The 18,140-nt window shown below is 37.9% G+C and overlaps 1 protein-coding gene across 1 annotated transcript in view; it reads right to left on the reverse strand.

Moving 5' to 3' along the window:
- Positions 1-17,208, reverse strand: part of LOC109102475 (zinc finger and BTB domain-containing protein 16-A-like) — a 50,756-nt gene extending 33,548 nt beyond the window's left edge. Inside the window, exons 1-3 of the mRNA XM_042739367.1 lie at positions 17,053-17,208; positions 14,124-15,391; positions 2,843-2,940 (exon numbers count right to left, since the gene is read on the reverse strand). Of these exons, the coding sequence (XP_042595301.1) occupies positions 2,843-2,940; positions 14,124-15,337 (1,312 nt within the window). The 5' untranslated portion in view covers positions 15,338-15,391; positions 17,053-17,208. The remainder of the gene's footprint in view (positions 1-2,842; positions 2,941-14,123; positions 15,392-17,052) is intronic.
- Positions 17,209-18,140: the final 932 nt, after the last annotated feature.

Consider the following 18,140-nt stretch of genomic DNA (forward strand, 5'->3'; position numbering starts at 1 on the left):
AGGACTGTTAGAATTAGTAAAATGATTAATATATAATATATAATATAATTATTATTTATTATAATTTATTTAATTTATATATATATATATATATATATATATATATATATATATATATATATATATATAATTATATTAAATAATAATTATACTAATAATTAGAAATAAATAATATTAGTAACATTATATAAAACTATACTATTACTATATACTAAATAACAAACAATAAATTAATTTAAATAATAAAAATATTTTGACAATAAATTTAATGTAAATGGATATTAGACTAGTTACTTTCTATGCTAAGATATTTTTCACATTTACCAAACACATTTAGGATACACTAAGTTACATCTTAGTGTACTGTATTAATGGAAAGTGTCAGAACCTGGCATGGTGGTGCATGTACTGTAGGGCATGCCCTCGGATGTAACCCTTTAACACTTCAACCGCAGCGCAGACGTCTGCTGCATCCTCTCCAGCCTGCCTCCAAAGGCCTGCAGTCAACATTTCTGTTTTCTTTCTGCATTTTTGTTTTATTTAGGACTCCGCCAGTGTCCTCCCTCCACCCCAGCGCTCACGCTATTTTGGAGAGCAGTGGCTTGGAGAGCAGTCAAGTTTGATTAATTTTGGGATTTGGGTACAGTATGTTCCTGGACACACATCTGCGAGCAATCATAAATGCTCCAGAATGCTGGCAGAACATCCAGACCTGCCGGCAGCTGATGATGTCATCAGTGCGAGGGAAGAGCTGGCGTGCCGCCAAGCTCAGAGCACAGGGCTTCTCCCAGATAGAGAGAGAAAGACAGAGAAAAAAAAGAGAGAAAACATCTTGACAGGGCTTTTCAGCCCGAATGCCGCATGATGAAGATTCGCTCTCGTTTCTGCTTCATGTCGTGCGTGAACAGGTGCGATGGTGGATTACGAGCAGATTAAATGTGGGAGTAACTGAATATTGTTGCCAGTGTTTATGATATTGATTCATAACAGATTAGGAGGGTTGGATTTAGGGAAAAATAATAAATCTCTTCCCCTCGCTTTCATAAACACACAAAAAAGAAGCAGACAGAGAACAAGAAATAAGAGAAAGAGGACTTTTCAGTTCATTTGGCAAAGAGAGCTGTCAGAATCTTGATGAAAACGTGTGCTGATAAAGTCAAGTGAGGTGGGCTTCACAGACCCTCCAGAGACACGACTACAGACTTAATCAGACAGATGGACACACACTTTCTCTCTCTCTCACACACACACACACACACACACTTCCTGCTGCCAGTCTAAGTGTATTTCCCCTCCACTTGAAACAGGACATTCCCTTCTAAAGCACAATTTAGTGTGGGCAACCTCTGAATTCAATAAGCATCAATCACAGCATCCATGATACTGAGGCGAGAGCCTTGACCTGAAAAAGTAGGTTTGAATCCTGCCTGCAACATGTTGCAATGCCATTTCTCCATGTTTTCCAAATAATGTCCCTTCTCTGCTATCAAAAAAGGGACAAAATGCTTCCTAATAATTTAAATCATCGATCCAATAGTAACAGGCCGATATATATTGTACTGTACACAATGATTTTTAACTGATATTTTGATAATTTTCTCCTTTTTGAGTAAATATTTTGTTAAATAAGTGTTTTTGGCATATTTGTGTGCATATAATTTGCTATAACTAAACTGTATTAGTCTGTGTGGTCACAATATACAGTATATATATATATATATATATATATATATATATATATATATATATATATATATATATATATATATATAGTGCTTTCAAATAATTAATTGCGACTAATCACATCCAAAATAAAAGTTTTGTTTACATAACATATATGAGTGAACTGTTTATATTTATTATGTATATATAAATACACACACATGCATGTATATATTTAAGGAAAAAGTGTGATGGTTATATATATAAAAAAATGTATAATATAATAATATAAACTATATTACTGCATGTGTATGTATAATACAAATAAGATATTATTATAACAAATACATGTTACGAAAAGTGAAGAAGAGAGAAAAAAATTTAAAAGATAAAAACATTTGTAATATATATACAAATAAATACATTTTTATGGAAAACCCATGTCGGTCGACCAAATAATACACTCTGTAAAGCAAAGACTGAAAGGGAAAGATCTTAAAAAGGAGCTACAATAAAAAACAGGATGACAGCTGGACAGCATAAGCCCAAAACAGTCTCAGCACTAAACTTCATTTTGAAGTCTGCATCTGGTTTATTTTATGTCTACAGTTATGCAACAGACCCTTTTGATAACTAAAATCTGACAGCAGAAGTTCCAAGTTAATAGCACACATCGGCACGAAACAATACCACACACTTACATAACACGCAACAGCATCATTTCATCATGACCGTTTAATTATGGGTTTGGATGTACATAAACAACTGGATCCGTCCCCTCCCGTATGTGTGTTTCTGTCCTACACCTCCTCATTACAATGAGAAAAAAAAACAAGCTGGCAAGTTTCACTGTACATACTGTACTAATAATGTGGCAAAGTGCCCAGACTGGATCTCTGCCAGGCTTGAAATGTAACAGTTGAGACACATATGAGACTGGAGAGGGAAGTGGGAAGACGGGGATAACCAAACACTGCGTCACTAATAGAAGTGCAATGCTCCATCTGTTACAGCAGGTTAAGCATGCGGTACATGGTGGACAAACACGGGGCAACAGGGGGTTGACACTTGTTGCACAACAGCGATCACGTATCACTTGTGCAATGGCACTGTAATCTATGCTTTCTTCCTTATCGGGACTACATTTGTGCGTGATCATGGTATTTACGGGAGGGTTTACCTGAATGAGACAGCATGTGCATCCTCAATCGCAAACTGTCCAGGAACTGCTTTCCACAGAACTCACAGCCAAAGGTCTTCACTCCACTATGCAACTTCCTGTGGATTAAACATATATTGATAGATTAAACCAGTGTAACTTTACACAGTAACCACACACTTTGAGAAGGTCAGATCTGGTCATTTTCTTGTCCCTGATGTCAAGTTTAATAGGTAATATGTGCTTTCCAGTGAGAAAATGGCATCAGTGATTTCACTTAATGAGTTGATTAATTATAGATATAATCTATAGCCAAGTACATTCATATTCACTCATATTCATAAAATATATTTGCTTAAAATATGTAATTTCTGCACCACCAGCCTCACCAAACAGAATGGTTTATATAATGATGGACTACTTTTATGGTGCTGATTGGAGATCTGCATTCACTGTATACACCAGCTTGAATTAATCGAATGGAGCCGTGCAACATTCTCCAAAACACCTCCTTGCGTATTCCATGGAAGAAAGAAAGCATTCTGTTAAAAGAACTATTCCTTTAAAGTTAAAAAAGCAGTTTTATTTAGGAATGCCGATTCATAAAGCAACGCTTGATATTCTAAACACGCCTGCGTCTGTGGCTCATAGTTAATTTTGATGATACTCTCGACAGGGTGCTGTGAAAGGTTTAAGGTTTAGGGCACATACTTCAAAGACTCCAGGCACTCGAAATATTCATCAAGCAGGTCTGAATCAATTAGGTCTAATACAGCAAAAGCTGTTAATGAACTGAATAGCATACGCCATCATCATCTGATGCTAAAAATAAACCTAGACGTTGATTCGAGAAATGCAACAAGCTTGTCTACAAAACCAACGTCTGTAATGGAACTAGCTTCAGCAGAGCTATGAAATATTTACCGTCCAGACGTAGTGACCCGGTGGCTTTAGAGAAAACATTTATGGCTTAGTTTTATCAAAAATTAAACATGCCCCAGAGAAAAGGTACACAAAGAACCTGAACAAATATATACACTCCATTTCAATGAAGTAGCTACAGCCACAAGCGAACCGTAAGGCCCTAAACCACCCGTCAAAGTCAAACATGCCGATTGTCCTTTTAATCTGTCCTCTCGCTCTAAATATTTGTTTTAATTAAAACATATTAAATGCTTCTGAAATACCCGGGCTGTTCGGTATGTTTAACTGAGTCACGCTGTACATATCAACGACTCATCCCCCACCCACTCCTGTTCCCTTCTCTCGCCCGAGTCCATTCATGTGAATTCCAGCCACACATACACACACAGACGCACCGTCGGCGCGTGCGCTGCATCAACGAGCAGTCGAGCGAACCCGCCGCAGACGTAACCTTTATTCCTGCTATGGAGCCCTTAATTATCACCGCTCCGCAACCGGGGCGCTGCCAGACATGCATTATGAACAGGGGCATATTATTTCACCTTGGAAAAAGCTATTAAAGCAAACTCGCTACCACCAGGAACAGTCGTGGTAAAATATTAATACCAGGACATTCTGTTGAAGATCATTCAGAGTAATGGAAGCGAATTAGCTTTCTATTCGAATTCAAAGAGTCAACACCCTCAGGTACACAGTCATTTTATTTGACCGAGGATGTTTGCTGAGGTCATGTGCCATTCGGTTGAGGGCGCAGACAGAATGCGTGTTAGCTGCATTTCACAATCTGTAGCATCTGCTGTGTCGTCCCCCTTTGCCGCCACAACACAGGGTCTGAAATAGACCGCCTGACAGAGCCCAGCCTCCCATAAACAATATCCACTCAACCGCAGTGGACAGGCTGAGCACCGCTGTCGGCAGCCAACAGACGTTATCTACAGATTTGTGTGTTTGCTGGAAAAATACTAGTGTTGTCTTACTGAATGCTGCCTTGTGGCTTGAAAACTGCATATTATTGTGCAGCTAAGCTTTGAAAACACGTTACAATAATGACATGGCATAAACCGAGCTTTTTAACAGTACCACATTAATGCAGATGTTTGATGCTCGACTGACAGATTATTGAGGTTAACTAATGTGTTTATCTAGATCTATTCCCTTTGTTTAGCCTTATATAGCTAAGAATGCAGCTAAGAAAGAGGTGTATTTAAAGATGCAACTACTTTTGTGGGTTTTAGCAAAGCCACTAGAAGGCAAGCCTGCAACAATTAGCGTTATGGCTAATGCCAACAGAAAGGAGACCAGAGGGTGTTTTTTTTTTTTTTTTTATCAATGTCAAAGGAGGAGAGGATTCTGTTATGCTTTCTCCTATAATAAGTAATATGGACCCTCTCATCTCCCTATAGCAAGACAGTCTGTGGTTTTAGCATGCTAGCAGTATGCTTTGCTTCATTTAAAGCACTGACTCTTTAGCCATCAAAAACACCTCTTTCGTAATGAATTGTTAAATGCACATCCCAAAATGCACATCTTTTGCAGTTTTTTAAGGTCTCACTGTTTTTCAGTGTCTCGCGCCATGAGCACCACATTATCACATTATTTTTAATTTACAGCTTATGTTTTTTTTTTAAATGAGTCTTGATGCATTTCATTTAGCAGTTGTTTTAATGTATGCTGTGTGAACGTGTTTCGGAAAAAGTGTCTGATTTGTTCTGGTGGATGTCCTTAAAGGGACAACTCATATAAGCAAAATATGATTGTGGTTTTGCGCAGCTTGTCAGTGAACAACGGCTCTGTGTAGTAAATGCTGCTCCACGTGAAAGCAGGCACGTATAGAAATTTACCGCTGATTACAGAACCGGCTTTATTGACGAGATGCGCATAAATATCGTGCCGATATTTATTGTGAATCCCTACTCTATAACGAGAGCACCTTTCAGAAACCTCGCTTTAATCTCATTCCCTCTGTCCACTTGAAAGACACGAGAGATTGAACAACACTGATCTGAGACGTGGAGAAATACCTGGTAAATGGAACAATGAGAGGAAAATCAATACTGCTCGTCTTGATCCCAGTCAAAACAACTGTCATTGTCAAAGCAAATCCAAATAGACAGAGACATAAAACATCATGGCAACTCACTACATTATTTACATAGTCTAGTTTGAGCTCCAGTATCTGACACTGATATGCGGATGCAGACAGTAACAAAAGAATATTAAATAATCCTGAAGTCAGATCAACGTTAAAACAACGTTAAACATGGAAATCGAACCTCTGAAAGCACGACGTGTTAAAACTTAATCTTCCGGTCGATTTAAGTACACCTGCCCTGAATGAAACAGTTCAGACGAGGTTAGAGGAGAAAAACCAATCTGTAAAGATGATGGTCCATTTGTCTCTACAGGCCGCTGTTATACATTCCTATTAAAATGCAGGCATTAAAATGTCGACTTTCTCTGAGGAGACAAATTGTCGAGCTGTCTGTCTGAGACAGGGTAAGCGCTTGTGTTTCTGGAGTGGGCCACTGGAAGTGGCTTTGATTAATGGCAGGCCAGAGCTGAGCTGCTACCTTTCCCACTGAGAGAGCAATTCAGGGGCTGATGTGTGCAATCGGATACTAGAGCACTGCCAAATTACCAATGAGGCGGCTTTAAAGGAAGTCTTCCCCAAAGCAGTGTGAGAAAACCAAATGAAGCATGAATGAGAAAACAGAAACACTTCACACAAACCCACAAACAAATGTCCATTTATCAAGATACACCAACTGGAACCATGACTCAAATATGTGCAGTGGTACTTAGAAGAAACTCAAAAGAGCAGGTATAACTGTACATGGTACAAGTATGGGAATATGCAGGAGCGCATTAACGCACAGGCTTCAACGGGCTGAAGCTTATGATATTAGTGTGGTTATGGGGGGCATTGGCTGCAGGGAAATTATATTTTTCGAATAATTTTTCATATATGGGAGTCTGCAGCAGTGACAGCAGCATTATGTAAATACTCATTTTCATCGACGCCCTGGTTGTAGCATATAGTAAATGGTTCCGTTTAGGTTTCCCCCACAAAGTTTGCGTAGTTGGTATGTTCCACATGTTCCACCGAATTACTGTAAGCGGAATGCACAATGCATGCATTAGTAAAGAATCCCAGCACAACAGTGTCTTTATGTTAACATGCAGATTAACAAGAAACACAACACTGCTGTGTGAAAGGAACTGGACCGGACAAACTTCTGTAACGTCATACAGTGCAAGTTCATAACATGCGTGGATGTAATCTGTGTGTCAGCTGAAGGTTTAAGATTCATTCACTGTGTTCCATTAAAGGTGCTGCTTCAATCTCAATTTCAAATTTGCAGATATAAATGATATAATTAATTGGCATGTTTCAAAACAAAAACAATCAGCAAATAGCAAACAGTTAGCAATCACCAAATAGCCCGCATTTATGCCAACTTGCCAAGTGTTGTTTCGATCCATTGATTATAAATAATTAAAATTTTGTATAATGTATGGTGTTTTAATCATACATGTCAACTCCCATTTCAGCCAGGAATGTTTTGATGGCATTTTCTTTTCATATTACCTCTGTATAATGCCTGTAAAAATGTAGTGTTTACTTTATGTAACAGCTATAATTTTGCTGTTTTACAAGCACCTCCTTCTGGCAAACATTGAATTTGCATATTCACATTTTACAGTATGCAGAACAGTGTTGTGAATGTTAGCTGGCATATCAACAAGAAGGAAAAAATGTAAATTTGACATAAATAATTGTCAGGAATCTTAAAAAAAAAAACTAGAAAAAAAATTATTAGGGCTATGGGGGCCTACCGTAATGCTGTAGCCCAGGAGCCTCTGGTTATCTTAAGGCACATGTAGGCAATAGTAATGAACTTTCTGATTGAAAAGAATTACATTTATAAATTGTATTAAGAAAATGGCAGTCTAAAAATGTAAATCCAATCACCAAAGCAGCAGCTCTACAAGTCACGTGATTTAAGAAGGAACGGTTCACCCAAAACTGAAAATCTGATGAAAATATAGTATCCTTCCAAGATGTAGATGAGTTTGTTTCTTCATTGGAACAGATTTGGATAAATTTAGCATTACATCATTGTTCACAAATGGAGCCTCCACAGTGAATAGGTGCCGTCAGAATGAGAGTCCAAAACAGCTGATAAAAACATCACAATAATCCAAGAAATTCAGTCTCCATTCAACTGCAGTCCATCAAGTTAACATCTTGTAAAATGAAATACTGTGTTTGTAATATAAAAAAAAAAAAATCCATCAAGGCATTTTAACTTCTACTTTTTAATGACTCATGAGTCATGTGGATTACTTGTGGATTATTGTAATGTTTTTATTAGCTGTTTGGACTCTTGGATTCTGACGGCACCCATTCACTGCAGAGGAACCATAAGTGAGCAAGAGATGTAATGCTAAAATTTTTCCATATTTGTTCTGTTCTGAACAAACAGACTGTTTCCCTGAGGCTCTATTGAAAGATTGCTTCTGGTAATTTCACAGAGTTCTGTCTAGAAAGCTGTTGGGCAGGTTGGAAAAGCTGCCAAATGTTGTCAGGGAGCATGGTGTAACAACAGTGTGATGGTTGGCCATGGATGATTTACTATAATTTTGTACTGAAAATGTAGATACTTAGTGGGGCACCATAAATCATTCCCTCTCAACAAATATTATTATTCTATTAAACTCAGAGTCCAGGTAAGGTTATGTGCCTCACTCAAGGTCAATGTGACACTATACAAACAAGTACCATGGCAGGCCTACAGTATCCAGTCATTTTTGTTACGCAATGCACCGCTCAGATTTGACTCAGTGGCCTTGATAGTAAACTGAATCTTTAAACTTTTACCTTATCTGGATATTTTTCTAAACTTTACACATCAAACATTACATTTTAGGGTTCACTTAGTACAACAGATTATCTACCTTATGATACCACTACATTAAATCATTACAATATCTATCTATCTATCTATCTATCTATCTATCTATCTATCTATCTATCTATCTATCTATCTATCTATCTATTACTTAAAATCCAAGATTACTTATATATTTACTCTTTATTTTAAAAGACTATATATCTTGAATTGAAAGTAAAATCCAAATTTTTACCACTGACAAAAACAAAAAACTATTAAAACACTTAACTGTTTTAGTTACGGAGTTGTTGCATTAAATGATCATCATTAATTTCTGACGTCTTTATAAGCCTGTGAATGATTCAAAGCCCAAATTTAGCCCAAATCTGTATTTTCCTCAAGATTATCTACACTATGAAGAGCATGTAGCTATCCTTGTGTAAGCCCATGAATAAAGCGGCCACTACAAACACTTTCTAGGGAAAGGTCTGGATGTAAACGTTGACTCTTTCTCTCAGTGAGCCAACCACAGCTCTGGCACAAGAGCCATATTACTGGATGGAATTTGTGTCAAATGCAGGCTACCGGTCATCATCCAAAGATTAAACTAACCTTTTACTTTGATCAGGAGTTTGGGTTACAAGTGAACAGACAGCAAAACATTTGGTCGAGCCAACGAGATCAAAGGTTTGAGACGCATTATTTGTATTGTGGCATATTACGCAAGAGTTAAGGAATTGTGACTAAAGTCACTGTTTTCAGCTGAATCTCAGAGTCGCCAATCAATAAGTCACCCAACCCCCAAAGCTACAGCCAGAGCTACCAAAACATACACGCACACACTCAAATGCACAAAAGAGGGTTTGAACACAAGAACAATGTGAGAAAGAGAAGAAAAAACACCCTCAGGGCGTCAAAGGTCAGAAGTTTGACCCGACCCTAAACAGTTGACCTGTATAGCCGTGATAAGGGCTGAAAGAGTCCTGTCTTTGCCTGATAGCAGGCTTTGGGGTGAAAAGATACTAGAGGGCTTAAATTCTTGACCAACTGGATTCCAGAGGTCCGCGGAGATGACAGAGGTTTAAAGATCACTGGGTGGCCATAGTCTTGTGGGACAGGAAGGGCTTGAAGAGCTAATGAAGCTTGACCAGGGCAATGCTCTCTGAAAACATATCTTCTCCGGAGGCTGGGTTATCCATTAATGGGCACAATGTTTTTTCACTGGCCCTTTGCACACTGTGGATCATTATAAATGTCACGCTAATCTTTCAGTTAATTCATGATCTATCACTAGAGCTATCTTTACAAATCTAGTTCATTTAATACATGCATTCCCAGAAATTTCAGCATAAATCAAACAAATCTAGTAAAGTTTATTTTTGCTTTTCAAGTAAATGTATTATACCAACCGAAATACATATTTAAGCTAAATCTAAGAAATTGTATTTATTAAATCTAGCATTGTAAAAAGCGTGTGGATTTTTGAAAGCCACTATAAAACGCATTACTGTAAAACTAAAATATTGATTAAAATACAAAAATGGCTCAAAAAGTAGTTTAGCATACAAATGTGTTTATTACCCTAAATTTACATGAACTGGTTTTATTCAAGTAAAAAAACATTACATTTACATAAAATGTAATGAACATGACTGGCTAAAACTATTAGGTAACTCATTGTTTAGGGTCAGATCAGATAAAAATACCTTTTCACTTCTTATTGTTCATTCTTATTGTTTGTTATTGTTAGAAGCTAAGATCTCAACACAGATGACATAAACTGCATAGATGACATTATCTGCAATAATCCCAATCAGGTCTTCCAAACTTCCTGTTCAGAGGGGCATATACAGTGTCCTCCCAGGAGACTACTAGTATGTAGTTAGGGCTGCTGTTGTAGTTAACCAGAGGATAAAGGGAGAGGCTGAGTAAACAAAAGATCTCCTGAAGCAACAGTTGAGAAAACAATAGATGAGCTCTGAAGCCCGGTATGTGAAAGACACTCATTATCTCTGTGCTTCAGTCTCTTTGCTTTTGAAGCACTTTATGTATACACTATCATTCAAAAGTTTGGGGTTGGAAGTTTTTGAAAGGAGTTTGTAATGCTCACCAAGGCTCATTAATTTGCTCACTCATTTTATTTGATCAAAAAAAAAAAATGTACAATTTAAAATAACAGCTTTCTATTTGAATATGTTAAATATTAAATATTAATAATAATAATTAATCCTGTGATAGCAAAGCTGAATTTTCAGCATAATTTCTCCAGTCTTCAGTGTCACATGATCCTTCAGAAATCATTCTAATATGCTGTTTTGCTGCTCAGTAAACTTTTCTTATTATTATCAATGTTGAAAACAGTTGTGCTGCTTAATATTTCTGTGGAAACTGTGATACATTTTTTTCTCAGGATCTTTGTCAGGATAGACGGCTTTTTTTTAATATAATGAAACAAGGCTGTGAGGGATAGACTTACAGTCTCTAAATTGGAACACACTGTATAAAGCTCCTAGATCACAACTTTCAAAACTGTTTTATGTGGTTTTTGTCTCCTGAAAGTAAGCTGAACAATCGGTATGTTGTGAAGCAACAGCACAGTCCATTGAATGCACTGTACTTCTATCCCTAACAGCCTCCTCTTCATTCCTGTCAGAAATTAAATATGGCACTAGCCTGACTAAGGTCTATAGAAAGATCAAAGTAACAGCATTTAATTGAAATTGATTTTTTTCTTTTTTATCTTACCCCAAACTTTTGAATGGTATGGTTTAAACAAAATATTAAGCAGCACAACTATCTATGTCTTTAACATCAATAATAATAAATCAGCATATTAGAATGATTTCTGAAGGATCGTGTGACACTGAAGACTGGAGTGATGATCCTAAAAATTCAGCTTTGACATACAGTGAAGTAATTTTATATAGCTTTGCAAGCTACTGGAAGTAGCTCTATTAACTCTATTTCCTTTGTCTTTCTTGACCTCTCTCTGTCTCTCAATCTCTCTCTGTTTACTTTATAACAAAAGACCTAATTAGAGCCGTGAGCAATGTGAATAGTGCTCTAGGATCTCCCACTTCCAGGGATTCCTACGCAGCGGAGCTGATCTGCGTCCCCAGAGCCCCTGCACGCATCAGTCGTCTCCCTGCCGCCCGCGGTGGATTGTGAGTACACATCAGCGGCAGATTAAATCCACATTCCTCGGCTCGACCACGGGGCAGAAATGACATGCATGACAGGAACGAGACCGGACCGAATCCAAAGGAGAGTGTGTTTGTTGCATGACTGTTGTGATGTCCAATGCTGTTGCATTTATTTCAAATGGATGCTTGTGCTTAAAGTCGTTCCAGAGGACTGGGAATGCATTGGTGGGTGCATTTGGGTTAAGATTCACGACTTTGAGGGCCTCTTGGCATTAGGGCAAAAGTTTAACTGTTATTGGTATTGGGTCGCCTCACCATGACCACAGTGACCCCATGGGGCCCCAGGGCTTTCATAACGGACTGTGTGCAAGTCAGATGTCAGCGGATCTTAGCATCTGTCACTGTTCACAAACCAGAAAAGGGCAAGCTGAGTTTATGAACAAATATACTTGTCCCAAGTGCCTGGCTAACCTACTGACCTACTGTCTGAATGTGGTTACTGTACAGTCATCTCAACTTTGTTACGAACAAAATGTTTTCAAATTTTAATAAATGGTAAAAAAAATTTAATGTTACTGTAAGAAATAAAATATTATGTCAAACTATACTATTTTTTATAACAATACTATTTTTACTACTATACACTATTTTATTTATGTAAAGTGTTCACCGTAAAAGATGTGTATCAAAATCATTGTAAACTAATTAAATTTTTAACGGCTTACACATTTATTAATGTATCAAAAACAAAAAAGAAGCATCATGTGTTTTAGCGCCACACTGGAACAGAGAACATCTGATAGGATGTGTTCGACAGGCCTCAGACGGGAAACCCGGGTCAGTGTCACTGGGTTCAGCATTTGTGGGAATGAATGAAAGAGAATCAGGTGTGCCGCAATATACACAACGTGTGGCTACTTTATCTGTGTCTGACAGAAGGCTAAAGTCACTATCAGACCATCTTCACCACAGAGACTAAGCAGAGCAGTGTGGGGTTATCTTCCACTCTGATAAATACAGATAAAGCTCAACCTACTGTTTGAGAGTCCAAGTTTAAACTGCATGGCCATCAGTCAAGCCCAAACCAATAAAACTGAAATAACGATGGCCTTTGGTTGGCCGAAAAATTTCATATGTCAACTACAGCAATAAATGTTTGATTTTGACATATGGCATGACACCAGTTGGGTGTCCACCAAGTGAAAGTGAGAGGACATTCTGTGCAAAAACAAAAATGCCGATCATTTTGACAGTGTCAAGCCAGAGGTTATGCAGGGAAGGTCAGGGTCAAACCCTTGCCCTTCCACAACCCAAACTTGGTGTGCAGATCGCAGATGTTTCTAACCTGCTCGGCACTGCTCTCAACAAGCCTGAGGAAGTACATTAAATAGAAAGTTCACCCTAAAAGGAAAATTATGTCATAATTTTTTCACCCCCATTTTATTTTACAGTAAACCCATATGACTTTCTTTTGAAGAACACAAAAACTTTTGAGTATTTGAGTGGCTACATTAAGTTTTTTTTTTGCCTCCCATTGCACTACTTTTCTATTCTTATATGTAAACCTGTACTTAGCAGACATCTTTTACTGCTGCGATTGCGTTCTTGGCAACGTTTTGCATTTGATATGGCGTTTTACAATGCACAGCAGTTAAGTTAGTTCACTTTTTTATTATTATTTAAAAAGTGCATTTTTTCCCCATTTCACTGCTTGCATCTCACGTTTTTCAACTCAAAAACATGCTTGCTAGATGAACGTCTTTCACAGTTGTGCTCAATTCTCACGCCTTTTTCAGTGTCTCGGGCATGACACACATTCTAATGCTTAAGTCAAACTAAGCTCAAATTTCGAAAATTGTGTCTTCGATATCTTGTTTTTTTTACCATTCCGTTGCTTGTGTTTCACATTTTCCAATGCAAAAACGCATTCTGTATAGATGGCCCCTAAGACGATTCCTGTACTATATTTAAAGTCTTCTGAATCTATACAAAAGGAAAAGACTAAAATATTAAGCAATTACAAATATTCATCAATGATGCCAAATGCCACTGGTTCCTAAATACCTTGTGATTGATTGTGATGCACAACATTTGAATATGTGCATTTTCAATAGTGGTATGGAGCACTTTTATTTTGCTTTTCACCATTTCCTTTGGTTATCATTCAATTTGATTATACGGAAAAGAGCAGCATGGACATTCTTGTAAATTTCTCTTTTTGTGATCCACAGAACAAAAAGTTCTACAGGTTAATAAATGATGAAAGAATTTTAATTTTGGGGTTGTATTCTTTATATAAATATATAAACCATCAGGAAAGCCCCAAATAACTTCACTCACCTGTGTTGTTCAGCAGCTTCATTATCAGGCAGCTCCATATCACACACCTCACATCTTTCTTTCTGGGTTTGGACATCATGCTTTACATTCGCTGTGAAATGCCCAAGCTTGCTTAAGAACTCCCTCTGAATCAAGCTCTGATGGAAGAGCCCCCCATAGGCACTGAAATCCATCGACATGGCCAGGGAGGGTGGCACATGTAGCGATGAGGCCATGGACACAGGCAAGGGCAGCATGCTTTCACTCTTATGGTTGGACGGGATAGAGCACAGCGAGGCGAAATGTCTATCAGCCAGACTGGCCATATTGACTAGACCCACTTGGCTGTTGTCTCCTTGGGAATCAGCAGAACTATCGGCGGAGTGGAGCTCGCGGGCGCTGGTGATGACGCTACCTCTGGTCGGGGTTCCAGGGGTGTCCCGGAGCTGCCTGTGGTCACCTCCGCCCTCTCCGTTCCTGGGGAAGCCACCATCATGTTGGTAGTCCTCATCTACCTGCATCATCTCAGTCTTGATTTTATCTAGCAATGGAGATGAGTTACCAAGATTGTTTGAGAAACTCTGGGCCATGTTTCCTTGGAGGACAGACTGCCCCATGCTCATCAGGCCCTCTACGGCTGCTTTAGTTGGGCTGACGGTTGAAAGACCCAGTTGGGTGGACTCTGAAGATCTCTTATCGACCATGCTGACCAGCGCCAAGCGATGGCGATGGCCGGCGTCCTGTATGGAATGCTTTTTAGAGATAAATGTGCTCTTAAGGTACTTGATCCTGCGGTCATCTGCATCCTCGGCGCCATTTTCGTTCATGTTCACGTCCGTGTCGTTCTCTTCGGACGCCTGGATGGTTTCCAAGATCTTCAGACATTGCTCCTCCAAGTATTCTATCTCTAAAATCTCTGCGGCGTACAGCAGGTCGTCCAGGTCCTCCAGCTTGGCTTGGAGCGTGGCTGTGTAGGCGTACTCCAGAATCTGCTGGAAGGTCTTTGGTGAGAGGAAGTCCAGAGTGTAATGTTGGCTGTTGCGGTGGAACAGGATCTCAAACATCTTACTCGCACATGCGAGCACGGTTCTGTGGGCATGAAACTCCTGGCTGTCGACCATGATGACCACATCACACAATGTCCCAGAGAGGCGCATCTGGTTGGCCTTCTGCAGGAGCGATGTGGGGTAGCCGGGGTTCTGGAGGTGGATCGCACCCATTTTTGTCAAATCCATTACATCGACATCTACCGAACCATCTCACGGATTTGCTTCTCTCCTTGAGTGCTCCTGTAAATGTCATTCAGTCATGTCACAAAAACAAGAATGAGTACAAAATACACTCCTTCAAATGTGCAATGCTTGGTTCATTCATCTCTGTTACACAGGTCATGTTAATCATCACTCAAACAGGTTAACACAGTGATTTGAGGAAAAAGTCAAAGGGGTGTTGTTGTTGTTGTTGAATCTGTACAGAGGCACAAGTCAATCGTCACAACATGTACTGTACTTAATGTTGTGCAATTGCAGCTATAGTAGTGGAAAGCTGCCAGGTGAAACTGAACCAACGGCATTCAGAACATGCTTGAGAGGAACTTGCATTTCTGATGTTTATCTTTGGGCAAGAAACATAATTTGTTTTAATTGTACCTTTATTTTTTTATTAACACTCTGGAACATTCCTACAGAAGAGGACAATAAAAACTCTCAGACATTTTAATCTGTTGTGACACGTACAGATGCACTATAAAAAATATGATAAGACTAATTGTCTAAAGACCAAGATCAGCTAATACCAACAGATTTTTATGTTTAACTGTTCAATAACAATTCACATTTTTTTTCTGTTACAATGACAACTAATAATGATAGTTTAACTAGCATTATAAGCATTTTGTAAAATATTGGTGAAGCACAAATGGCTTTGTAAAAAGCATTAAATTATTATTATTATTATTATTATTATTATTATTATTTACCTGTGAATATTAATACAAACTGATAAATCCATATTCACAGTTTTCTACTTTGGACTCAACAAATGATGCCATTTAATTCTAGCCATGATAGATAACTGATTAAGTAGAACAGTGTGAATATGGGTGAAAGAATATTTGTCAAACTGATTATGAGTCTGTCTGTAATATTAACATTTATTAATATGTATTATTATTGTTGTTGTATCATCTTGACAGAACAGACCGTAAATAAAGTGAAAAATATATAAACATCTAATAAAAAGTATCAATTCCTGAAAAAAAAAATGCATTCTGCTTTTATGTCAAACCTCAAGATTATATTTTGTTTGTTTATTTATTTATTTTGCGCATGAGTGAATTGCATTTCAGACCAGAGGCATCAGATTTGGTCTAAAAAGCCTCCGTTGGTACTAAACACTTCATTCAAGAAAAAATACGGATGCACCTTGTCCTTCATTACAAACCTGAAAAGGTTAAACACTCATAACCTTTCAGCCTTCAAATCACACAAATAAACCGAAACCGTGAGTTTATCGGAACCACATATCTATCTATCGACCTTTCCATAATACATTTACGACTATATTACGCTTGCTAAATATAACAGAATAAGCAACAGATCTGAGACAGCGAAGACAGTCATGTTTTCTCCGTGCAACAGTCTGTATTCGTAGTCTTTACTGCGCTGCCAAGCGCAAATGCACCTGATTGACAACTAGTTTTAAGCAACATTCACATCAGTTAGTTTATAAACGTAAGCATTTTCATAACAATACGTGTCCCGAAAGCATAAATTAACATGCATTATCTGTGAACACTTCGGCGTGTGCTGTATCTTTAAAGACAAGAAACAAGTTGCATCCTCAACGCAAAATTAACTCTAATTTTCACCAACTAATAAGCATTTATCTTGTCCATGTCAGCATCTGGAAGAATAATTAACGTTTAACCGGTGAAGTTATTTTCACTTACCTGCAATTGGCGCGTAAACTGAACACTTGTTATTAAGGCATCAACACACTGAGGTTCACAGGAGCCGCTTCACGCGCACTACACTCGCCGTGCGGATTCCAATCATCATCATCATCGTGACGTCAAAGCAATGGCTCGCTGTTTGCACTGAGGCGAGCCAAGACGCCGCGCGCACGAACCCTATGATTATTAGTGCTTTTAGGATGGAGCTGGTGAGGTAAACAGTACTGTGGTGTTCTATTACTGGAATTAACCCAAAACTCCTAACAATCATTTACATATGACTGAAAATTAAAGTGTTAAGACCAACTTACAGAGAAAAATATAGCCCGGCATGCAGTCTATACACTTTCCTCATAAGATGTTTAACTTAAAAGAGGATGACTGCATTAAAAGAGCTTAGCTTGTCCATGAATGAAATGAATGAGTATAAAACCACGCACAAAAGCACCGTGCCAATGAGTCTTACTTCATCTGCCCTAAACGTACAATAACAGGATAAAGAACATCAGAGAACCACTACATTTTCTTGTCTACTTAATATTGCCACTTTCATTACAGTATGTTGTTTTCAGTTTTTGTAGAAAGAGTTGAAGCACAAATACGCATGACGGATGAAATTGTTTCATTGCATTTTAATGCAGTAGCTACATGGGTCAAGGACAAGGATGTTCGAGACAATAAAAAGTTGTTCTTAGTGCAGTTTAATATTTATATTCATATTTTATTCTTTTTTTTTTTATTCCACACCTGTAAGAATTTTTTTTTTTTAATTTAATTTTTTAATTAATATTTTTAATATTAATAATATATATATATATTTTTTTTTTTGGGACAAAATAAAATATTCTGAAGAATGTTGGTAACCGTATTAGTTGTATTAGTATTAGTCAGTGGCTGCCATCAACGGTTACCAACATTCTTTAAAATATATTTTGTGCTCACCCGGATTATCCCTTGAACTACTAATTTACTTAAAGAATCTTCACTTTTCATTTTTTCAAGAAATTAGAAGTTTAATGAAACTTTCATCCAGATACACCTATAAGTCCCACAAAACGTTTTCGGAAATGGCAAAAAGTTGTTTT

Source organism: Cyprinus carpio, chromosome B15, assembly GCF_018340385.1.
Source record: "Cyprinus carpio isolate SPL01 chromosome B15, ASM1834038v1, whole genome shotgun sequence".
Lineage (NCBI taxonomy): Eukaryota > Metazoa > Chordata > Actinopteri > Cypriniformes > Cyprinidae > Cyprinus > Cyprinus carpio.